This window comes from Malaya genurostris, chromosome 3 (genome assembly GCF_030247185.1).
Source record: "Malaya genurostris strain Urasoe2022 chromosome 3, Malgen_1.1, whole genome shotgun sequence".
Taxonomy (NCBI): Eukaryota; Metazoa; Arthropoda; class Insecta; order Diptera; family Culicidae; genus Malaya; species Malaya genurostris.
The window spans coordinates 75,001,642-75,027,204 of record NC_080572.1 but is presented as its reverse complement, the minus strand read 5'-3'; the positions used below and the strand labels follow the sequence as shown (position 1 = coordinate 75,027,204).

General features: G+C 37.2%; 1 protein-coding gene across 1 annotated transcript; it reads right to left on the bottom strand.

Moving 5' to 3' along the window:
• Positions 1-11,340: 11,340 nt before the first annotated feature.
• Positions 11,341-24,172, bottom strand: LOC131439008 (uncharacterized). Its single transcript, XM_058609479.1, has 4 exons — positions 24,011-24,172; positions 23,827-23,941; positions 23,552-23,765; positions 11,341-12,242 (listed from the first exon to the last, which is right to left on the bottom strand). Exons 1-4 carry the CDS (start codon positions 24,029-24,031, stop codon positions 11,357-11,359), a joined length of 1,236 nt encoding a protein of 411 aa, XP_058465462.1. The 5' UTR covers positions 24,032-24,172; the 3' UTR covers positions 11,341-11,356.
• Positions 24,173-25,563: the final 1,391 nt, after the last annotated feature.

Below are 25,563 nucleotides of genomic sequence, written 5' to 3'. Positions count from 1 at the left end.
ATTAAATTGATGATTCTGCAAATTTCCAAAAACTGCCTTCGCGACTTGTTTGTCATTGCAAGTTAAGGCTTAATTGTAGACTGAAGACGTTTAAAAATTTAATAGTAAATCCTTGGGATTATCGGATAAAATTGTTTGGAGCGATTTTCCACCAACTGCTTCACCGCTAGTCTGATGATATTACTTAGTCGTGTTTGATGAATGTTCGTAGCATGACAATTACAGGATTAATTTTCAATTAACAATTTACCGATAAAATTAAACATTCTTCTGTCCATTCTTGTGTCCATTAACTTTTACATGAACACTGAATTCGTTTAATGATTGTATCAATAGTTGTCTCATTAGTCGAGTCACCACATCATTTTGCTTAGTACTCGATCTACAATTAACGAATGGTTGAGTTCGGTCCTGTTGAACCATATCAGACAAAATTATATGAAAAATGTGCAATTTTTCTGTTCTGGCGGAGTGAACATGAGGAGTGACTATACCAGTATTCTTCTTATCGTTCAAGCCAATGAATAAAACGTTTCTCCTTCACATTTACATTTGGTAATTGGTCAAGTAATGCAATGTTCTGAAAATGGAATGATTTGGCTTAAGCAGTTTACAAATGTAATGAATAGTATCCTAAGCAGTCCGCTTTTAAGTAACCCATCCTTGAAAATGTACCCGAAGCGACTGAATGAACTGTAGCATGCTAAATGAAAAAATCTCTATATTTTACCTCATTATTTCAACAGCAGAATCCTATCTTTGATTCGTATGATAAATCGTTCTATAATTTGATTTATTCCACTCAAGCCCACGATGGCCAACATTATTCATCTAACTGTTTACATTGCACACAATTAATCTACTGGTAAACGATATCAGAATGTTTTATCCTGCTTACGGTATAGCAAGAACAGTCATATGCGTTCCACGATTAAGTCATTTGGCAAGCAATAATTTTGGTATCCAATTAAGCAAGTGGCTCGAAATGATGGATCGCATGGATCAAACATGCAAGTCTCCACCCAAAACTGCTCATTGCGCGCCAAACGATTTCCCAATGATCTAGTATTCTTTTCTTCAACAGCGAAATACTGAGCATTTTGTTGCGCGCCAAACATCAATCAATCTAGCAATCATTGGCGACTTTTTCAGTGGAAAATTCCATTGTCCATACAAAATAACTTTATTGGTTTTTCCCACTTTTCCGGTAAGTTTTCCTAATTATTTTGATGTACGAACCCGGTGGGGGTAAAAACTGATCAAACAAAAAAAAAGCATCTCAATCCGTCCATCCGTTCTTACGTGATGCGATTACAAAGAATGATCTCTGCATTTTTATATATATAGATATATATATATATATATATATATATATATATATATATATATATATATATATATATATATATATATATATATATATATATATATATATATATATATAGTTGGAAACCGGAAAAAGTCAAGTTTGGATAGAAATGCTTAGTGCGACCACAGTGTGGAATACAACAGTTAATTCTTCTCGTAAAACTAAACACACTTTCGAGTTCACTTGGGTTCAAATGAAAAGTCTTGTAGTCCCATACAAAATTCCTGAAAATTGTTTGGATGCGACTTCCGGTTCCGGAGTTATGGGGTAAAAGGTGCAAAAAAGTACAGGTGTGTAATGTCAGAGACATAACTGGATGTCGTGAATACGAATAAAACTGACACTCTTTCTTTATACTTCCGAATATCAATTAGTTGATCGATTGTGTTAATTGTGCAAGCTTTCCCATTTTTCACAACTAGAATTTGAAACGATACACCCAAACTACAGTACAGATTAGTTACATCAAACATTCTGACACACAAATATTACAAAATAACCAGTATAGTTCTTTATGATAAAATAATTTTAATTTTCGATTTACAAAGAAGCAATCTTTATAGTTCTTTAGGTAACATTTAGAGCCGTTAGAAGGGCTAATTTTGCATAATGTTCCACATCGTTGTCCCTTTCTCGTTGTATTTTGCTTCAACGCAAACGACCACCAACAGGATGATGTAATCGATCTTCTTCGAAGGGAAACTGGCACTGCGACCTGAGCGTTTGAGGTTTTGTACAACGCTAAAGGCCTGCTTTCATTACTAGTGACTGCTGCTCTCGACGATAGAAGTCCACATGAAATCACGTTCTGAGCGTTTGACGCAGAAGGTCTGCTTTCATTGACGACTGCTCCACCTGATGGCTGAAGTCCAAATGAGAGCACGACCTGAGCATTTGAGGTTTGGTACCACGCAGAAGGGCACTCTCCGAAACTGCTGGTCCCACGACGTCTGCTTCCGTTCTACGCACAAGAATAAATAATCGATTTTTGACCACGGTTCCCCTTTTATACGCAGTCAGTTTAAGATATGGGCCTGACTACCTCAAAATCGTCGTCCTTGCGCGAAAAAGCCAAGCAAAAGTAAAGAGTTTTCCGCGTTGTGTTCAAAGTTTGAGCAAACTTAATTTTTGAGTTGTTTGTGGTTATCTCACGCCGTTCAAAATATTATCCTAAATTCCTGATCATATTTTTGATGAAATGATGAAAGAATTATGTTGCTACCGTTAATACAAGTCGAGATATTCATGATTAAGTTCTGCCCATTCTTCCATATGGCTAATTTTGAAAAGGCACCCCATAGTAAAGTAAGTCGTATTCACGACAAAAATCAAAATATGTTTTCTAGCATCTTGATCCGAATTTCTTCTGATCCGAATTCCGGATCCGGAAATACAAGGTAAGGTGTGTTAAAAATTGTATACCATCACTGAAAAGGGCGAAAACCCGTAAAAAGTTTTCTAAATCGACCTCAAATCTTCTCCAATTAATAGTTTTTATCAGTAGACGGTCAAACAAACCGATTTCGGTTATTCTTTTCAGGAATCGAAGAAAATTATTTTGAAGAATACCACAGTATTATATATGATGGTATGATTGATATGAGAAAGGCATCATTACACCACTAGGTGGATTAAAACAGGTTTTTCTTTCCACAATGTCCGGGTAACAACATCAAAATCAGCCAATTAGAAACTGGTCCACTTTGGAACAAAAGCAGCACCTCAGTTGTCAGGTCTTGTCTTAGGGAATGACAGAAGCAAAGAACAGTGTACACACTAAACTTCATTCGGTATTTTTTCATTTTTTGACGAGTTTAGAACTACCGAACATTCTCCTTCTACTGATATATCAGCACAAATAAACTATTGTTGACAGCAGTACCTTAATACCGCTGACAGACATGTGATTTCGCTGTACGCGTACAACGATGAGGTGACAGATATGTTTTGAAAATAGAATAAAACAAAAAATTGAATGGAGGAAATATGAAAGGTTTTTAGAACTAATTTTCGGAACACTAGCACTATATTTTATGCAACAAAGCTGATTTCTACCAAAAAAGTGATGAATCACCAAATTTTGTTTCTAAATCATGCCTACTTTGCAAAATCATAATTTCTTTTTTACTTGCATATTCACGATAAAAATAAGAGCGCATAAACTGTTAACAGCTCAAAAAAGAGCACATAAACTTTTGAAGCTGATTTTAAAACCTTGTTGAATTTGAAATCATTCCGAAATAGATTTGACATAAGTTTGATACTTCATTTTTCTTCATAAATCTTATGAAAAATGGTCTAGCCTACTATGATCTCATAATGGTTTTATTAGTATTTTGAGGAGTTTAAAGTTGTTATGCTATATTTATGAAGTAACACTGAAAACTACTACAACTATTTATTAAATTTAATACGTGTTCTGCTTCAATTTACCCACACTGAAAAGCATGATTTGCTGTTCTCTATTCACACTCAAAATAAGACTCTTTCTAAACAATTTAAAAACAAGTTTTCTTTCTATTAAACGGCATTCAGCTCGATGAAAGATGAAAGTAATAAGAATATTTAGAGTTCCCAGCAGTGAATATAGGGGACCTATGTGATAAATAGAATTTCGATTGGTCATCAATAAACAGGATGATTTTACCATTGGTTTATTCATGTATTGGATATTTATCGTTTATTATTACCGCATGTTCAAGTTTTTAAATCTATATCAACAATAAATTTACTTGTTATTGAATAGAAAACAATTGCTCAATAGTGCTGATTTTATTAACAAATATGAATATATTGTATTTCAAAACTTCATAAATTTAATCAACATTTCTTGGTTTGACTGCTTTTTGAAAATGTGCTAAAACGTTGATAAAGTATATGAGCTTTATGCTGCTTGTTAGCATTTTTCCGAGATATTTTTCAAAATAAAACGATGGTTGTTTATCATTTGAGGCTCAGAAGAAGGAAATATTGTTTCATGAGTTCACCATCGCTCGCCAATGGCGCTGGTAGCAGTAAACAGTGATGTGATTTTGCACAGTACAACGATAAATGACCTTAGTACGGAAATCGCCGTTGTATCATCATGCTCGCGTAATACCACCGTGATTCAGGGTGACAGACACGTGATTTCATGGTGTATAGTGATTCCGATATCACATGTCTGTCATAAGCATAAGGTACCGCTGTGATGAAATGTTATTTTTTTCTGAAAAAAACAGCTAAAAAGGATTGAACAGCTGACATCGGTAATCTACATAATTTAACAGATCGGCTGAAAAGTTCGTATCGTTTCTATGAGAGGGCGCCACTAGAATTAAATCCATACCATTTTCAGTTAGTACCAACCTTCAAAAGATACGTGTATAAATTTGACAGCTGTCTGATTATTAGTTTGTGAGATATTGCATTTTGAGTGAAGCTACTTTTGTTATTGTAAAAAAAGGGAAAAAAAGGAATTTCGTGTGTTGATGAAACACTACTTTTTGATGAAAAAAAGTGCCGCCGATACCAAAAAATGGTTTGATGAGTGTTATCCAGACTCTGCACCGGGCGAAGCAACAATTCGTAAGTGGTTTGCAAAATTTCGTACTGGTCATATGAGCACCGAAGACGATGAACGCAGTGGACGTCCAAAAGAGGCTGTTACCGATGAAAACGCGAAAAAAATCCACAAAATGATTTTCAATGACCGTAAAGTGAAGTTGATCGAGATAGCTGACACCCTAAAGATATCAAAGGAACGTGTTGGACATATTATTCACGAATATTTGGATATGAGAAAGCTTTGTGCAAAATGGGTGCCGCGTGAGTTCACAATCGATCAAAAACAACAACGAAAAACCATGCTGAAATTGAACGAATTGGGCTTCGAATTGCTCCCTCATCCACCGTATTCTCCAGATTTGGCCCCCAAAAACTTTTTCCTGTTCTCAGACCTCAAGAGAATGCTCGCTGGTAAAAAATTTAGAAGCAATGAAGAGGTAATCGCTGAAACTGAGGCCTATTTTGAGGCAAAGGATAAATCGTACTACACAAATGGTATCGAAAAGTTGGAAGGTCGCTATAATCGCTGTATCGCCCCTGATGGCAATTATATTGAATAATAAAAACGAATTTTGGCAAAAAAATGTGTGTTTCTATTAAACGATACGAAATTTTCAGCCGAACTGTTAAGTGTGTAGAATCGTGAACAATAATACAACTTCGAAATGAGCAAGACTAGAGAAAAAAAAACGTTTTTTAATAAACTTGGTGGTGCATTGATGCTTATCTCATATTACTTATATTTCCACATCTCTATAAGATTTTCTCAATATATTTTTTTTCAAACTTGAATAAAATCAAAAGTTTTCTTTGGGTATATTCTACCAAATCCATTTCAATTTGTAAACAGTTATGTCAAGTTAAAACAGATTTAAATGCGGCAACTCACGCACCCTACTAGGCGGTGCTGTTTTCTTCTTCCGTACCAGCACGTATCGATGCTTACCAGTTTTGCAGTTTTGACACTCATCGCCAACTAATTTCGGAACCGAAAGTCGAATCTGGATGAAATTGCATAGTATCTTTTAAGACAATGAAAGTTTTTATTTGAATCATGATTTGTGAAAATCGGTTTAACCGTTGCTGAGAAATCGAAGTGAGTTCCTATTACCTGCCAATTAGAAAATTAATCTAGTTTAAGTGCTTTGACTGTTTGTGAATGATAAAATTGACATTTGAGTTAGTTTATAACAATTGATTTTTTAACCCTTCCTACATTTTGACGTAGGACTAAGTCATTCTTTACTATACTCACCTGGGTGCATTTTCAAAATTTCACAACACGAAAGTGTAACGAAATTACTCCAGATTTGATTTCTCAATAACTTTTTCTCTGCTTCAGTATTCTCTCTAATTCTTTCACAAAACGAATGGAAGAAGGTGTACGATTGTAGACCAGAAATACCGTATGGCGCGTTATCAAACGGTATAAGGAAACATTGACGACGATTCGGAAGCCTCAAGCCAATCGTCGGAGTGGAACTGTCGACCGGAAACTGCGTGGTAAGATTTTGAAGACGATCATTAGGAATTCTAATCTGTCGGACCGTGATTTGGCCATAGTACCGTGAGAAGAACTCAACTCCGGAAAGGAATCGAGTCGTATCGAGCTAGCAAACAGTCAAATCGGACCATAAACAGAATAGTGTGGTCAAAATTCGTGCTCGGAAACTATATGACCAGGTGCTGACCAAGTTCGACGGGTGTCTTCTGATGGACGATGAAACCTATGTCAAGGCTGACTTCGGACAAATCCTAGGTCAAAAATTTTACTTGGCAACGACTCGGGGGGATGTTCCAGCCAAATTTAAATTTATTTTTGCCGACAAATTTACAAGAAAAATTATGATTGGCAGGGCATTTGCAGCTGTGGCAAAAGAACGAAAGTTTTCGTTACAAATAAAACAATGACATCGGAACTATACCAAAAAGAGTGTCTCCAAAAACGAATTTTGCCGTTCATTCGATCCCACGACCATCCCGTAATGTTTTGGCCAGATTTGGCAAGCTGTCATTACAGCAAAGTGGTTCAAGGATGGTATGCAGAGAAAGGGGTCCAGTTTGTTCCGAAAAACCTTAATCCACCCAACTGCCCCCAGTTCCGCCCTATTGAGAAATACTGGGCAATCATGAAGAGGAGACTCAAGGCAAAGGGAAAGGAGGTTGTCAAAGATATCAATCAGATGACGACCTGGTGGAATAAGATAGCTAAAACGAAGAAGGTGTGCGCCGCCTAATGAGCCGTGTTACAGGAAAAATTCGAGAATTCCTTCGAAACCGTGACGAATAATTTTATTCGTATTTTTTCTTAAAAGTATGAAGAAAACGCTACATTTGTATAAAAAAGATCTTGAATACAATAATAAATAACTAAAATACAGGCAATTGTCTTTGTTCCAATTCTATCTGGATAAAGCTTTATTAATGTTGCTTCTTTACAAATCGAAGGTGAAAATCATCAGTTTGGTGCAAATCTAGAATAATTTGTTTAGCTTTGTGCACTTTTCGCTGTGTGAAATTCGCGCCAACCGAGTGCAAATAAATCCAGCATTTAACTGCTTCGCATTCGAGAAAAATGCTTCGAACAGCGTTCAATAACGTAAAAAATACCACCTTTTCAAAGCCCGAAACGAATCACACGATTACATCATTCAGTTACTGGTCCGACCCGAAAAATGAAAAATGATAATCCGAAATTCTATATGTTGTTATTTTTGTAGCCGTTAGAACCGCTGTTTTGTTCTTTTGATCTACTATGTTCATCGTTCACTCCGTTCGCAGTGCGGCTTTCAAGCAGATAGTTAATTGAATTTCCTCATGTACATTAATTTGATTTTACAAAATCGAGTTTCAATCAGAATGAGTGTCGTCACTAATACGTACGACGTCCAACTTTATGGGCGCTACGATTCGGTGCGGAACGGAAGGGCATACAAGCAAGTGGCAGATTTACTTTGTGTGCCGTTCGCCAAACAAACTCTTGTCAATAGCAGTCCTACGCCAATCTCGCGTTTATGTCTCTAAGATTACCTATTAAAAGTTTTTTATTGTAAAGTTTTTGAAATATATCCTTTGACTGGAAGTAATAGATGATGACTTCAAAGTTATTTAGAAGATCAATTTTCGATACAAACAGCCTTAAGATGTAAACCTGGACAAAAAAAAAACGATTTAATTTTATAATGATAATTTTCGAGAAAGAAAACGTACAAACATTATTATTTTTATAAACAGTGAATCGATTTAAAAGAAGATCTCATATATTTTGATCGAGAAGTGTTGAATCAGTAACCGGGAACCAGTAAACTCAGTAATAGTGTAATTTGATTGATCCTTCGGGAAAAAGCGTCGATAATCTTCGGAAAAGGCGAGTAAATACTATGGCTGTTGCCATAGTATTTACTCGCACTTTCCGAAGATTATACAAGGAAGAAAACATGTGAAACAGTCCGCACAAAATAGTTTGTTACTTCCATTGATTTTTACTTTGACATACTAAGAACCACTGGATACACAACAAAAAATCCGCAATTTTGTTCCTATTGTAACATGATATTATTAATACATGAACGAATAGACGCTCGTTTTTTATGCAAATGATAATTGAACTGAAGCTGGCTGTAAACCAAGTTTTTCGAGGGTTCCTATTCAAATGATACATGTAAAATCTCAGATCACCTTATCTTAAGTTTATATTTGATACTATGTGATGTTGCATCATTTTTTATATATGTCAGTCTGTGCAATTCATTTGTTTAATTTGCATTCATTAAACTGAAGAAGCTGCTTTAAGATAACTTTCAGAATTTTATTCCGAATCTTTTGAAGCGTTTTAGTTGGTACTGCATAACGATTTATTGTTCTTGTAACACTTAGTTTGGATTTCACTTGATCAGACCATGATTTGATTTTCTAGCCATTTAATTACATTTAATTACATGATTATTTTTTGGATCAATAATAGTAGTTATGAGCCAATACTAAAAGGTATTTAATTATGTTTTTGCCATTTCTAAGAAAAAAGAAGTATCTACGATTATCTTCATAACACAACTTTGAACAGAATCCATTTACAAGTCACCATATCACTTGTAATGGACGAGTGCAGTGTCCACACGACCCCGTCAACAAATAAATCCATTTTTAAGCGTACAATATCGAAGTAATGTATTCGAACCAAGCTAGATGTAGCCCGTTCATCAACATCAACTATCGCCGAAAGTTTTAAACTGACCTGTTAGTCACCGAAATATCAAAATCTATTAGAAAATCCAGCCAACGTGGTTTGATTTATGTTTATGTAGAAATCGTAGAATGAATTTTCAAATTCGAAGAAGTGGGGTTTGGGCGCTGTTTTCAAATCTGGGAAATCCTTAGTTTTGCCTTTCTCATATAGGCTATGCAATCACTGGGAAAACCGACTTTTTAACGGAGGCCCGGAGGGCCGAATGTCATATACCATTTGATTCAGCTCGACGAACTGAGCAAATGTCTGTGTGTGTATGTGTGTGTGTGTGTGTGTGTGCGTACCATTTGATTCAGCTCGACGAACTGAGCAAATGTCTGTGTGTGTGTGTGTGTGTGTGTGTGTGTGTGTGTGTGTGTGTGTGTGTGTGTGTGTGCGTGTGTGTATGTAACAAAAATATGCACTCACTTTTCTCGGAGATAGCTGAGCCGATTTTCACAAACTAAGATTCAAATGAAAAGTCTCATGGTCCCATAGTCTGCTATTGAATTTCATCCCGATCCGACTTCCGGTTCCGGAGATATAGGATGATATGTACCAAAAAAAAGTGGAAAAAATATGAACTCACTTATCTCAAAGATGGCTGAATCGATTTTCACAATCTGAGATTCAAATAAAAGCTCTTATGGTCCCATAGCCTGCTATTGAATTTCATTTGGATCCAACTTCCGATTCCGGAATTACATGGTAATATGTGAAAATTTGAGAAAAAGTTTGCACTTAATTATCTCTGAAACAGATCAACCGATTTTCGTAAACTAAAATTAAAATGAAAGGTCTTATAGTTTTCTAAACATTCATAAACTATTTTATCTGGATCCGACTTCCGGTTCCGGAACTAAAGCGTGATAAGTGGAAAATTACCAATTTCATTAGGATTTTTTCACGAACGATGGTCAAAAACAGGTACTAATCCCTTAAAAACTATCTGATAAATTCTTCTAGTTTGCAGAGTTTGTTAGTTTGTGGGCCTTTTCCTTTTCCGGAAGCACGGAAAGTAGTGAAGAAATGCGATGCTTGAATCGATTTTCACAAATCTTGATTTCAAGCAAGATTTGTGAAAATTATTTTTCTTCTGTTGACAGAAGCGAGATAACCGTTAACAGTCCCTATCAGTCGAAATCCCATAAGCTCTGGGTCTCCTATATCGCGGTATTCCGGCAATAAGGAATCCGGTGCAAACCATTGCCGGTAAAGACGAATCCGCGTTGTACGAGACCCCACTGTAAATTTGAAACGAATTTTTCACAAACGTTGACTCGTTCGGTTTGAATCAGTCGACATCCACAAACTTCGACGCCTAAATTCTGTTTTTTCCGTTCAGCGCGAAGCAATAAATTCGGCCGGAAACTTTTGTTCTCGCCTTAAATCATACGCAAGAAAATAATAATAATAACGATGATGCACTGGTACGATATTACATACTATTTCCCCGCAGCACCGGCCGACACGCCGAACCGTTCTGTTGTCTTTCCGTTTTCAGCACATTTTTCAACGATTCACAGTTCGTTAGTTTTTGGAGCGCATCCAGTAGAGCGAGCAACTTTTTGTTCAAAAGATATTTCCCTTTTCTATCGACTTCCTTGGGAAAAAGGTGGTGGGACCAGAAATAACTGAAAAACGGGACATTCGCCTTCATTTTGTTTGCTGTGAATCAGTTTTCCAGTCATTATTTTCTTCTCACTTGATGGAACACAATTCAACAAATGCTTTCTGGTTTTATAGCAAAGCGGATACTTACCACAATCTCTTTCGGGTGGCTTTGATATTTGCGCTAAATTGTTTTGAAACAATCCTAAGCTTTTCATGTGTGAGATTTTCAAAGGATGAAATGGGTTGGGTGATTGTTGAAGCACTTTTGAGGTAAGCGACAATTTATCTTGTGTTGTGATCGACATAGAGACTGACTGCCAAAAAAAAGATCAATTGAGAAATGAACAATTTATGAGCTCATGAATTGTAAACTTACTTTGGGACGAGCGACTTTAAATAAACACCGTAAGATGGACAAACAAAATCCGCTGGCGTATTTGAATCCAATCAAGATCGCCGTATAACCAATGTCAAGTGGATTGGCCCCTGCTGCATTCACAATATTACAAAAGAAGTAAGTAAGTGGGACGCACGGAGAGACAACATACAAAAAGGTCTATGTCAAGTGATTTACTATTACCGACCAAATCATTTACATATATTTATTGACACACAGTGCACATCTTTTGGAAGGTACTACTGGCCGAATTTTGCGTGCTCAACGGTACATTCCAGGCCAAGTTGTTGCCGAGATAGGGCAGTAAGATTGGAACATACACTAGCAGAGGAAACTGCTGACGTGCCAACCAGGATTCACATGATGGACTCCGGGCTGTGCCTGCATCTTGCAAATCCTGAATATTTTTAGTCAGTTCCAAAACTTTAGCATTCAGTATTTCCATCTGTGCCATTAGCTGTTTGACATTGTATGCGGAGGCTTCACAATCACCGTGAATCGGATAAACATAGCCATTGAATGGACCGAGATTCAAACCTTGGTTTTGATCATTGCGGTTGCTGTTTGGATTCGTGGGAGCGGGAAGCTGTGGGAATCCGTTTCGATTAGATGCTGTGGGGGCAGCTATCGGTGGTATCAATGTTGTAGTTGGGCGCTGAGTAACTGGTACTGTGCTGGTTGTACGGGCAATACCCACGGTACTAATAGTACTAGGTATTGCAGGGATAATACGTACCGTTGAGGAACTCACGGTTGTCGGTCGAGCAGTCGTAGTCGTTGTCGTAAATACAGGCGTAGGTGGTGCAGTCGGATGCTGCGTTGTACTTGCTATAACGGGTGTTGATGTGGCGGTAGTAAAAATCACAGATGACGTTGGTGAACTTCGTGGCGGCGTCGCTGGACTCACAGGTTGAAATCGTGAAATGATATTACTACTGGCCGAACCTTGAGCTACACTACCATTCTTCGAAGCGTGAGTGATAGTGAGTATGTCGTTGAGCCTTCGACAGGACTCCGGTAAAAATAGGTCATTCCATGCAACAACCTTTTCGTCAAGAGTCTTACCCTTCAACTGATCGTCGAGCTTATCGCTGTAGAGAAGAAAGAGTGCAAAAAACATTAAGATTAAGATAAAACAAATTCAAACCGCATAAGAACTTAAGCAACATAATAACTAAACAAAACTCGCAACAAAAGAGTGGTGGAGAGCTCAATTTTTAGGAGTCCCTTGTCACCTCGAAGGCATGCCGGGTGACGCTAAACGAGCACCCGTAACTCCCTTCTACATAATCAATATTGATTCCTTATTTAGAGTTTATAAAGGGTGATTTTTTTGCTGGTATCTTTTTGGCAACACTGTGTTTGACAGATAACGCGTGAATCATGTCTTGCTTTTTCAGTTTGGTCTATAATTGAATCATGAATCGTCATTTGGTCTATTAATTAATCCTGAATGGGCGCTGGAAAAGTATAAGAAAGATTCAACTTTTTATCGAAAAATTGTGTTCAGCGACGAATGTGTCTGGTTGAATGGACACGTCAACAAGCAAAATTGCCGCATCTGGAGTGAAGTCCAGCCAGAAGCTACAAATACATCCCAAATAAATTACTGTTTGGTGTGGATTATATGCCGGAGGCATTATTCGTGAAATACCGACCGATATGTTAGAGAGAGAGTGCAAAAATAGGACCTTGCCATGTAAAGCGGAGCCACGGCAAACATTTGCACGAAATCAGCTTCAAATGTTAAATTATATTGATCATTCTATCGATTCCCATAAAGAATTCTTAAATTCCACTGGAAATGCTAAGCATGTCCAGTGGAATTGTAGGCAAAATAACAGTAATGGTAAAATACTTCATAATCAACTCTCAGCTGGTTACTTTACAGTTCTTCATCCCAGTAATCCTACTTGTTTCTCTTCCGTGAAAAACCCGTCTACAATTGATCTGGTTCTAACAGATCAAAGTCACATTTGTAGTTAACCGATTACTCATGCTGATTTTGACTCAGATCATCTTCCTGTAACATTCAGACTTTCCAACGAAGCTATAATTAATCCAATTAGTTCTATTTTCAACTATCATAGAGCTAATTGGTTGGATTACAGATCTCACATTGAAAATCATGTGGATCATGAAACTATATTAGAAAATTCTGCGGACATCGACACAGCAATTGATAATTTGAATCATTATATTATCGAAGCTAGAAATCTTTCAGTTCCCAAAGCTCAAACTAAATTAAATTCTCCTATCATCGATGACAATCTTCAACTGCTCATTCGGTTGAAGAATGTTCGTCGACGACAATATCAACGTTCTCGTGATCCTGCTATGAAAAACATAGTTAAAGATTTACAAAAAGAAATTAAACATAGATTTACTCTTTTGCGAAATGAAAATTTCGCTAAAGAAGTTGAACAAATTAAACCATATTCCAAAACCTTTCTGGAAACTTTCTAAGGTTCTTAAGAAACCTCAGAAACCAATTCCTGCTCTCAAGGAAGGAAATCAAATACTTCTTACAAATGGTGAAAAAGCTCAAAAGCTAGCTCAGCAGTTCGAGAGTGTCCACAATTTTAATTTAAACGTTGTGAGTCCTATTGAAAATGAAGTCTCACTGAAGTATGATCATATTTCAACCCAAGTGTTATCACACGATGACATTATTGAGACGAATTTTGATGAAATTAAATCAATTATTAGGAAACTCAAAAACATGAAGGCTCCTGGTAATGATGGAATTTTTAATATTCTTATTAAAAATCTTCCCGATGTTGCCTTGAGACTCCTGGTTAAAATTTTCAACAAGTGTTTTTCATTAGCTTACTTCCCAAAAAGATGGAAAAACGCTAAAGTAATTCCTATCCTAAAACCTGATAAAAACCCAGCAGAAACATCAAGTTATCGCCCAATTAGCTTACTTTCTTCTATCAGTAAACTTTTTGAAAAAATTATCTTGTTAAGAATGATGACTCATATAAATGAGAATTCAATTTTTTTACCAGAGCAGTTTGGATTTCGTCATGAACATTCAACTACTCATCAACTTGTCAGAGTAACGAACATGATAAAATCAAATAAATCTTCTGGGTTATCCACTGGAGTTGCTCTTCTAGACATAGAAAAAGCATTCGACAGTGTTTGGCACAAAGGTTTAATAGCAAAAATGTCTGATTTCCAGTTTCCTATTTATTTGATCAAAATGATTCAAAATTATTTAACTGATCGTACTCTTCAGGTTAGCTATCAGAATTGTAAATCTGAATTGCTACCCGTACGAGCCGGTGTTCCGCAGGGTTCGAGTGTAGCTCCAATCTTGTATAATATTTTCACTTCTGATCTTCCAAATCTACCCGTTGGTTGTCAGAAATCGCTATTCTGTGACGACACAAGTCTGTTAGCCACAGGTAGAAATCTAAGAGTGATCTGCAGTCGCCTACAAAGAAGTTTAAATATTTTCAGTGATTATCTGTCAAAATGGAAAATTAAACCAAATGCAGCAAAAACGCAATTAATTATCTTTCCTCACAAGCCAAGAGCTTCTTTTCTTAAACCAAACAATAATCACATTCTCAAATTGAATGGCTTGGAATTGACATGGTCTGATCAAGCTAAATACTTAGGTTTAACGTATGACAAAAAACTCACTTTCAAGGATCACATTGAAGGAATCCAGGCAAAGTGTAATAAATATATTAAATGTTTATATCCTCTTATAAACAGAAATTCTAAGCTCTGTCTAAAAAACAAATTGTTAATTTATAAACAAATTTTCAGACCAGCCATGCTTTATGCGGTACCAATTTGGTCAAGCTGTTGTTCCACCAGGAAAAAACGCTTCGAAGGATTCAGAATAAAATTCTGAAAATGATTCTGAAGCGTCCTCCCTGGTTTAGTACAAATGAGTTACACAGACTCACAAATATAGAACCATTAGATGTAATGTCACATAATATTATAAGCAAATTCCGACAAAAATCGATGCAATCTTCAATTGAATCGATTCGCTCTCTGTATTAGTTAGTAAGTTAGTATATAAGTTCCTTTTCCCCATTACACAATACAAGTAGGTTTAGAATTTTCCCTACACAAAAATCTCAGAATTGCGGAAGCAAATGATGTCTTCATGGTAATAACCAAATCATATATATATATATATAACAGGGCTGAAAAGTCACCACTTGTGGCTGAACACCCAATTTAAATCCTAATAATTTAATTTTAACTCATATTCCAATAAATAGTTATTAAAAAAAAAAAAAAAAAAAAAAAAGAATTCTTAAATTTTTTCAATTTTTTTTTAACAAATTTTATATCTCTTAAAAAATCACCCTTTATGACTAGCAAGGGATCGGTTCGATAAGGGAAAAACGAGCGGGCAAAATATGATTAAACATAATTCCAACCCATATTCCTCTCTCGGTAGCCGGCTGCCTTGGGATTGTTTTAAATTTATAACTTTTAAATTCATAGGTGTTAAGTTAAGCTAAGGTGATACTGTTCACTAATTGAGTACAAATTGAATAAAATAAACTAAATGATATGACTACTCAGTGCTTGAACGGAAAATAGTTATAGAGCGAGAAGACTAGTGTTGGATGAACAGAGAAGATGTTTGGATGTACCTTATGATCAAAAAAGAACCGGAATTTTAGTAAAAAACGCAAAATTTCAATTTTTAATAAATTTCCTAATTATCGCCTCCAAAGTACTCTCCTCCTGCGCAATACATGCATGCCAGCGCTTGATCCAATTTTCCATACAAGTTTTATAGGCCGACGAAGGTATGGCCTTTAGTTCACGCAGCGAATTCTCTTCTATGGTCTCTAGTCTCAAAACGCGTTCCCCGCAATGGCAATTTGAGTCTGGGGAAGAGGAAAAAGTCACACGGGGCCATATCTGGAGAGTACGGTGCTTGGTTGATGATATTGGTTAAGTTTTTGGCCTAAAACTGCGACACAACCAACGCTGTTTTTGAATGAAATTCAGCTTTTTTGGCACCAGCCGAGAAACGACGCGTTTCAAACCCAAAACATCAGTTAAAATGTGTTCGGCTGATCCATAAGAGATGCCCAACAACACAGCAATCTCTCTAATCGGTACAGAACGATTTTGCAACACGATTTGCTTCGCCGATTCAATGTTTTCTTCAGTAACAGATGTTGTTGGGCGGTCAGGGATCTCATCATGATCCAAGCTTGTACGACCACCTTTGAAGCGTTTATACCACTCGTACGCCTGTGTTTTTTCTAGAGACGATTCACCAAAGGCCTTTTCTAACATTTTCAACGTTTTGGAACACTTAAATCCATTTGCAACACAAAATTTGATGCACGCACGTTGTTCTAAATTTTCATCCATTATAAAAATCGCCACACGAAAAATTTTCAACTTCTTTGTATAGACGCCAAACAAAAACTAATCGTACGATATGCGTCAAAATTTAACAGAATGTGTATAAAAGTGTTGCCAACGTTGAGAGAATAAAAGTTTGCCGATTGGACAAGCGCGGAAATTTTAAAATCAAAATTCCGGTTCTTTTTTGATCATAAGGTATGGTACCGATCGCGAGATGGCTAGGATGTAGACCATGTTCTATGTACGCTTTATCATGCCTAATCGTGTGTTAGAACTATGTCTATCACAAGGCTTAGGGTAGCAAAATGGTAGCGCGTATGCACGGTATGCAATGTATCTTTTTCCGAAAAATAATCTTTTGTGTAAGTTTTTCATTCATTTGACACCAGCGTGTAAGTTTCATGTCTACACTGACGATGCAGCTGGCGAATACCCCATAAAAAGGATAGCGCACTACTCATCAGTGTCAAATAGACAGTGTGAGTGTGAGTGTGCGTGCGCAAGTGAACTACATTCTCCTCGCAAGAATCGCTCTCACGAGCCCCAGTATTCACTGGTGCGTGCACTGGTGAGCGAACACTTTTGTTATTTTTTTAATAATTTATAGAGAGTAGAGCTGACCTTGCTATGAAAATATTTATCGCACGCAAGGAAAATCGAAAATTTAACGATAAATTGTATTGCTACTGAAAATGCGTGCCCCACGTATCTCTTATGCGAACCATACATCAGAGTGCACACGGGCGTGTGAAAACAGCTGCGTCCCCCTCAGAGAATTTGAGAGCTTTGCTCTAGCACTTTGGTGTGATCCGGTGCTAAAGGTGAAAGAAAATAAACACGCGCTCTCATGATGCGTGCACACCTTATAGAACAGTGGTGTGTACGTGTAAAAGAGAAGAGCTCTCGTTGTTGTAGTCAGTGCGAGGGGAGAAATTACATTTGCTCTTCGTCACACAGAGGGTATAGACGTCTCTGCTCATGAGTGATAAATATCGTACTGAAGTTTCATCGCGTATTGTTCGATTAACGATGAAAGGAGTCCAAACATATTTGTTACGAACAAAAATTGATTCAATTCAACTTAACACACTTTTTTATCGTGCATTAAAAACTTAAAAACTACAAGGATCATCCCCATGGAATAGTTCGAGCCATTGATGTGGAACAAGGCAAGCAAAATTTCTAATGATCTACAATCAAAAAGTTCAATCAATCGTCACACTTTTGAATCTGCAATTGCACGAGAGTCTGCTTAGATTGATCTTGATTAGGAACCAACACCGAACATCGTTTGTCTTGATTTGTATTTGTTTTATAGCCGACGAAATTACACCAATATCCCAAATGTATGCAATTATTTCTTTGTACACATTTGCAATACGTATTTCGATATTTAAGCTTCTCTTCGTCAAGCTTGTGTTCAAGTTTTGTATGCAAGCAGTTATTTTTACTGCGTTAAGTTTCTCTACCATTCTGCGATTTCGGTTTAAGCAATAAAATTTTTCTCATTATCAATCGAGTTCATCTTATATAAATTAGAACTTAATCTCAAGCAATTAAAATGTATCCTGGGGTTGTTGTCAATTTCTCAGGCGAAACGACATAACATGGAAATTCATCCTAGCTTGCATGACACAAGATCAGAGCATACCATTTAAAACTTCAAATCGTTTTACGGTACTTTTTGTCTTGCAGTCTAGCAACAACCTACCTCTAGCATGCTACGCGTAGGACTGAAACGTTACCTATAATTTCGCTTATATTAATAGATTCGCGTGCTTCCAACAGCTTTGCTTTTGCATCGATAGGCCAATCAGAACGATGCTTTCCCTTTGATATATCACTTACTCCTTCAAAACCGTCGTCTATGGCAGGGAAATCCTATATGCCTAAGGTTTTTAGCAGACAAAACAGGACACTGCTCGCTACTATTTAAAATTTCAATCATTTATAATTAAAAATACGTGACCTGGTACATTCAAATCGAATCTTAGAAATATTTCCTATCAAATGATGAAATAATATTAATAATTGATACGAAATAGGCTGAGCTGTAAGTGTTTAAAACCTGACCACATTTCTACGTGTAGTTTTCCTTGAGTTTCTGATTCGCGCCCCTATATAGAAAATAAATATGTGTTTCACATAAAAAAAATCTACACAGCACTTTTTTTTTCAAATGTGAAATGTGAAATCTTGCTCGTGCATAGCAAATCCAGATCTACTTTTCCCTCCCTAATTTGGCTAAATTGTTAATTGTGACCAAATCAGTCGTCACTAACATAATTAAAGTGTTCAGAGAACGATTGTCATAAGCTAAGATGATGGTGAAGAGAAAATCGAAAACCGAGGGCTGCAAAATGACCGAAAGGTGTGGCCAGCTGTTTTAACCTTTCCTTCCGATATATTTAGAACCCAAACCTTTTCGTTCGAAATATCACAAGTAAGCGTGCATCGAGCTGAAAAACGATCCGGACGATCGTGTTACAACTGGTGATTCTAAATCGTGACGATTAGCAAAACAAATCGGCCCCAATATGATCTCAAACACTGACGAAATTTGATTGAACAGAATAATGAAACTACTTCAAGACAGGCAGCTGCATTGGATGGCAGAGATATTCAGGCATACTAAACTGTCGAAGTTTAAAAATAATATATCGTGGCTCATTTTTGTGGATTAGAAAGCTACATCTAGTTTTGTGGATTAGAAAGCTACATCTACATCACGATCGAAACCACCAACCAGGAAATTTGTGTACATGAGCGTCTGTTGTCTTTCAACACAATTGTTTAAAAGTCTTCGACCGTGTTCCCTGCCAGCTCGCGTTGGAAATTTTAAGGCTTTGCGGATGTCCTTATTGAATAACTAATAGTATTTTTCGTAACTCACGGATCGTAGCTCCTCTGTACGAGTCGGAACTGCTCTCTCTCTCTCTTTCAATGTGACACCGGATATTCTGCAAGTAAGCCATCTAGGACACTTCTTTTTTGTGCTATTTGTGAATGTGTCATTTCAAGAAAGGTTTTCAGATGATCTCAAAATCCATGTACAAAATCCAGTTTTGTGAATTTTTAAACTCTACAAATGTGCATTAAGAGAGTCTTAGATTGATGTGACAGAAACGGTCAGACGGTGCATGTAAAGAAAAGTGATTCGATAACCTTCTCACGGGTACAGTCAACAATTTTATTTGAATATTCAATGATGGCGGCTTCAGTTAAGCGAGTTGCGCCTGTTAAAGACTTGGGTATAACTCTCTTACGTAAGCTCCGCTTTATCGAACGGTTTGCTTATGTTACAGAGAAAGCCCATGCTGTTGTTCCGTTTCAATAGTGAATACCATCTATTTAATGCCAAAATCTGTGTTGAAATAGGTTGACTCTAATCGAAGACAATAAAGAAACAAATCACAGTTGTTCTGTTCTGTTTTGGTCGGATTTGGCATCTTTTCATTACGGAAAAAAGACCATGGAGTCACACAAACCAGAACCCCGTCCTATAGCAAAATATTGGGCCATCATCAAACGGAACCTCAAGAAGACGCGAAATGCTGTTCAAAGCAAACTAACATTCTGCGGTGATAAAAGAGGCCTTGCAAGACTTCATGAATGAATTCAAATATATGGCCCAAAAATTCATATTGTTCTTGGGTTCTGTTAGCAAGAAAAAGAAAAAGGGTTTAGCTTTCGATTGAAAAAACTGACCGACTTTCACAAACTCTGGTTTGGCAAAATTTTTATTGTAACACCCTTCAACCACAACACATCAGCACTAGTTCTCTTCGGTTTAGCATAACTGATGAGAAATGGTTCGTCAAATAATGTTTATGTTTCCATGATCACATATAAAAAAATTTTGTATCGGATTAGAGAAGTTTATTTGTTACAAGAAAAAGAACTTCAAACAAAATCTAAAAATGATAAAAGTAGCATCCTAAAGACTGTCCCAGAAAGTATGGACGCAACCAAAAACCGCTGCCATTTCGCAATGGTTCAGAATCTGTCAGTTTTTATGGCTGCGTCCTGTAGTTCACACTCTTCTCTAACCACTTGTGCAATTGTTTATTCGTTTTCATTAGATTGTTTCGAAAAGCGTGGACTTTCAGCAGAACAACGTCGAAAAATTGTGTACAAATGGTGCACAGAAGGCGGACTGTCACTGAGAAAGCTAGCAAAAATGGAAGGAGTAAGTGAAAAAGCCGGGTTGGCGGTTCAATGCATAGGACTCTCCCCCGGGTTGGCGGTTCAATGCATAGGACGCTGGTCTTACAAGCTAGTTGTCGTATGTTCGAGCCCCGACCTGGAAAGATTCTTAGTATCAGTAGGATCCATAGTACTAGCCATACAATGATTCTGTACACTAAGAATCGGCTGCGAAGTCTGTTGAAACAGAAAGGCCAAATTCCACAAAATAAATGTAGTGTCAAGACTTTGACTTTGCTCAAGTGAAAAAGTCGTGCGAAATGCAATCAGGACGTTCGGTGAGGATAAACCGAAAACGGGTCGAACAAAAGGTCCTGCTAATCCTCAGTTGGATAAACGTATACTGAAGGCGTTCGAGCAAAAGAAGGAGGTTTCAGTTCGGGATGTGGCCAAAAAGTGGGCACTTCGAAGTCAAATGTTCTTCGTGCTAAAGAACGTTTGAATCTTCGAACCTATAAGAAGCAGAAACAACCAAAGCTTAGTCCGAAACAAGAAGCATCGATCAGGCCGAGGGTTCGAAAGGGGTACAATACGATTCTTGCTGGAAATTTGAGCTGCATAATCATGGACGACGAAACCTACGTGAAACTCAATTACAAATCCTTGCCGGGACCACAATATTATACGGTGCGAGAAGGGCAAGTGTTAAACCAGTCCGAGACATCGATCGAAGTCGAAAAATTTTGTAAGAAAGCTATGGTATGGCAAGCAATTTGCAGCTGCGGTAAGATTTCGAAACCCTTTATCACCACTGCTTCAATGAACATTTCGCTGTTCATATATCAAGGAATGTTTACAAAAACGACTTCTACCCATGATTCGAAGCCACAAGGATCCTGTTGTCTTCTGGTCAGATCTTGCTTCTTGCCACTACTCGAAATTAACGGTAGAATGGTAGACTACCAAAAATGTCACTTTCGTCCCAGAAGACATGAATCCACCAAATTGCCCACAACTACGACCAATTTAGGAATTTTGGGCATTAACGAAGGCACATCTTAGGAAACATGTCTCGGCAGCCGAAACCATTCAACAGCTCGAAAAAGATTGGAAAAAGTGTCCAAACTTGTCGCCAAGAAGCCTGTACGGAATTTAATGAGGAACGTTCGCAAGAAGGTGCGCCAGCTAGTCTACAGTGGCTAAGTAGCAAATGTTGAGAATAATATTCTGCTATTGTAGTTACAGCGAAATCAAAGTGCGTCCATACTTTCTGGGACAGTCTTTACACCATTGAACACAAATTGAAAATAAGTCGTAAAGACACCGAAATGCAATCGCACGACTCTGCACGCATGATGAAAGCTCGAACGCAAGAGCCCACGAGGGATTACTGGGCTGCTCGAAGCGCCTCTACAGGAGAATTGCTACTTTGTGATTGCTGTTTAAAACAACCGTTAAATTTCTTAAACAAATTGAAATCTCTACTTGGATGTTTGTTCTCTGTGGTGCCGCCAGTCGAGAACGAAGCGTAAACAAAATTAAAAACGGTTTTACCCTAAACACCAAATTAGGCTAATCTCCAAATGGTCGTAAATCTGGTTGTATCAATATTTTTGAATACAACAATAAGATTTCTTTATATATGACAGCTAGCGTTTAGAAAATTTATAGCCATTATATTTGAAACTATTTTTACAAATTAAGACCAGGTTCCTCTAAAGAACGTTTATTTTTAAATTTCACTTATATTGTTTAAACAATATATAAAAACTATACTTTGTTCAGATAAAAGTACATATGCTAAACTTCATCAGAAATTGTTTTTTTTTATTTTTCTATGAAAACAGCTACTCGAATTCGTTCGATTTGTTGGTGGGATTCATCATTTCGTGAAAAACAATCATCGGAAAGCAAAACAGTTTCATCTTCCGTATCGAATTAGCTATGGTCGGAACTAGAATGAAAAATTTCCACCGAGAAAAAACAGAATGGTGGCCATTTTTCGATTTTCGACCCTTTTTATGCCCTTCTAATTATTAATAACTTTTTTAAATAACAAATAATATTTTTGGTTGTAGTTCCGGCCATAGAGAGACATCTAACGAGTAAAATGCTGTTTGGTTTATGTTGATACGTGCAATAATTTTGGAATACGAGTGACACTCAGTTGAAAAATGTGTTTTCAAAAAAAAGCCGAACAAATCTTTTATTCGCTAGTAATCGTGCTTGGGCGCGCACCGTCTCCCTTTTTTCTATCAACTTCTCGGCCATGTGTACCCTCGGAACTAATTCTATATCATTTCTAAAAGTATTTTCTAGCAATTAACGGAAAAACTTATCTCTCGATTTTTTTTAAATTGTTTTAAGGAACCTGACCTTAAATCACTTTAACTTGGGAATGAATTGTGTGAACAGATTCATTTCAGAATCGGATAACTTTTGGAAAACCAGATTCCAGTATATTTTTCAAAAGACACATTCCGGTATTTTGGTGCATCGAATGAAAATTGTCCGTACCATAGTCGGATTCTTCGTCGCACATATTTTTGAGAAACATCTTCAGTGCAATAGCATTGAAAAAATTTCTCAGCATATGTCATTAAAAAAGGGCAGAAATCAAATAAATACGATTAACCCGATTTTGCGCATTTTCCTGTTCGAGTCTTGCGCTTACAATGTTTTTAAACACATTTGCCACTGACAAATCCTAGTCTTAATTTTACAGCTGAAGTTTTCATTCGGTATGTTACCAAAATAGCCTAAAACAAGTTACGCTTATCTGATTCCTTTTATCAGTTATTTATAGATAAATGATTGAACCAAATTCAGTAAACAACAAAATGAAAATACAAAATATTCATCAGATAACCATCACTTCAATTGTACTCACATGCTATTGGCAACCCGATCGGTAAAAATTTTTGTTGGTCTATCGGGCGTCACTATTCTGTACCCCTGACGGTCGGCCACGTAGTAAACCAATTGTTTCTCGTTATTCGGATCAATATAGCCGTAGCATCCATATGTCACATCGTCCGGTCCCTTCACCTTATGCTGAAACTGATTGTTTACATTTTCCACCTGATAGCCGTAATTGAACTCATCTGGAAGCACAGCATCTAATTTAGAGTCCTGACGAAAACGCACACTTGAGTCAACACTTACTATTTCTCATACTTTGCTCATGGTACACTTGGGCATTCTGTTGCACCACATCAATGTTGAAATCATCATCCGCTCCGCTTACGACACAAGCGAAACTGGAGAAGGCCACCAGAATCTGATGATGCAAAACAAAATTAATTTATTACTTCTACAATTATATAATTATCCCGAAATGGTCACTCACTGCTGTGAACACGCTAATCATATTGCCAAACACTTCCGCAGCTATGGTGATATCTTTATTATTGAAATCCACTGTCAATTGACGATCCGATATGAAGTAAATATGCCCCGAGCTAGTTCACTACAGCAGATCTCATACTTTCGGTTTAGGAGTTAAAGTTCCTCGAGCACACTTCATGAGCATCTATTGAATAGACTGATGACCAAATCAATTTTGCAGATGAATTTATGGACTCCCGCGGTATCGCACCCATGCACAGCATTTTCGGCATTTCACATATTTGCCATTTGGCACTGAGAGTGGACGACTCACCCGTGTAAAAGTAAACTATTAGCATACCGAACATAGTCGGAAGAAGCAACTCATAAAGCCCATCGCCGCTAGCTTGTCACTTCACATCTCGAACCGGAATGCAAAACCGTGACAGCCCTTGAAATTCGATGCATTTTAGGTGTTCGGATGCCATTGACCATATTACAGACGAAATATCACAGCTTCGCTAATTAAATACTGTTTTTCACAAAACACCTTGAACTTACGGTGGACTCACAACCAAGGTATCTATGACTGCAGTAGTTACTAATTCTATCGAAACTGCATGCCATGCCTGAATCCGACAACAGTTACAAAGGTCAACCATAAAGCAAATAAAGCTAAAGACCCGAGTGAAATAGTAATGTCATAGAGCGATCGGTGACACCAAAGGTGCCGTCTGGTGAAAAAATGAGTACGTAAATACTCCTAAACAATGTATGTAGTTGCCTACGCATTTTGCACAACCGCAGCAGGTATTTGGGGAAAAAATACATCCGTTTTTCACGCACATCACTGTCAGTATCAGTGGGAAAACTAGATTTACTTGATTTATGGGTTGATCTTACTCAAGAAAGGTACTTGTGCATGTGCGTCATGAAAACTCTTGCTTTAGCTCTGAAATGTTATCCCCATTTACGCAATAAGTTTAACTCGGTTTTACCGAATAAAGAGATTATAGAAACTTCACGCACATCCTGAAAAAAACATGAAAAGTGAAAACCAGATATCGTCAAATAACGCTCGAGTGTAATCGAATTTGTCGAAGCACAGTTCTGAATGTTCCAAGGCGGATTTGATCTCCATTGGCGACGATTCTATTAGCAAGTTTGTGGAATGCCGTCGACAGTAAAATCCGTATTGCCACCTTGGGAGAAGTCGATGGCGATGACACAATCCATAGAGAGAAATTCAATTTAATTTTTTTTTCTAAGTATGGCAACAAAAGCGAACTCATAGACACGTGCGAAATTTTTAAACCGGAATTAACGAATACTAACAGTGTTAACTATGTCGCTTTTATTTGTACGGCACTTGCGGATGTTATCCTATATATCACACTTTAGAACTTGGTTGACGCTTGTTTCAAGTTAGAACATAAACTGATTTCTGTCATAAATGGTTTATTTAATTTGAGTCAACATTGTGATCACAGATAACAGATATACAGACTCGAACAAAACATTTTCAAAATCCTGTGTAAATTTTAAATTTGCTATAGGGGAGACCGGGGCTGGTTG

What these genes read in the sequence shown, in the direction of transcription:
- LOC131439008 (XM_058609479.1), bottom strand. Translation starts at nt 24,031, where the DNA reads ATGATTAGCGTGTTCACAGCA. An exon ending in TGAGCAAAGTATGAGAAATA is followed by an intron (nt 23,766 to 23,826) that starts GTAAGTGTTGAC and finishes CTGTGCTTCCAG; the next exon opens with ATGAGTTCAATTACGGCTAT. An exon ending in GATCGGGTTGCCAATAGCAT is followed by an intron (nt 12,243 to 23,551) that starts GTGAGTACAATT and finishes TCTTCTCTACAG; the next exon opens with CGATAAGCTCGACGATCAGT.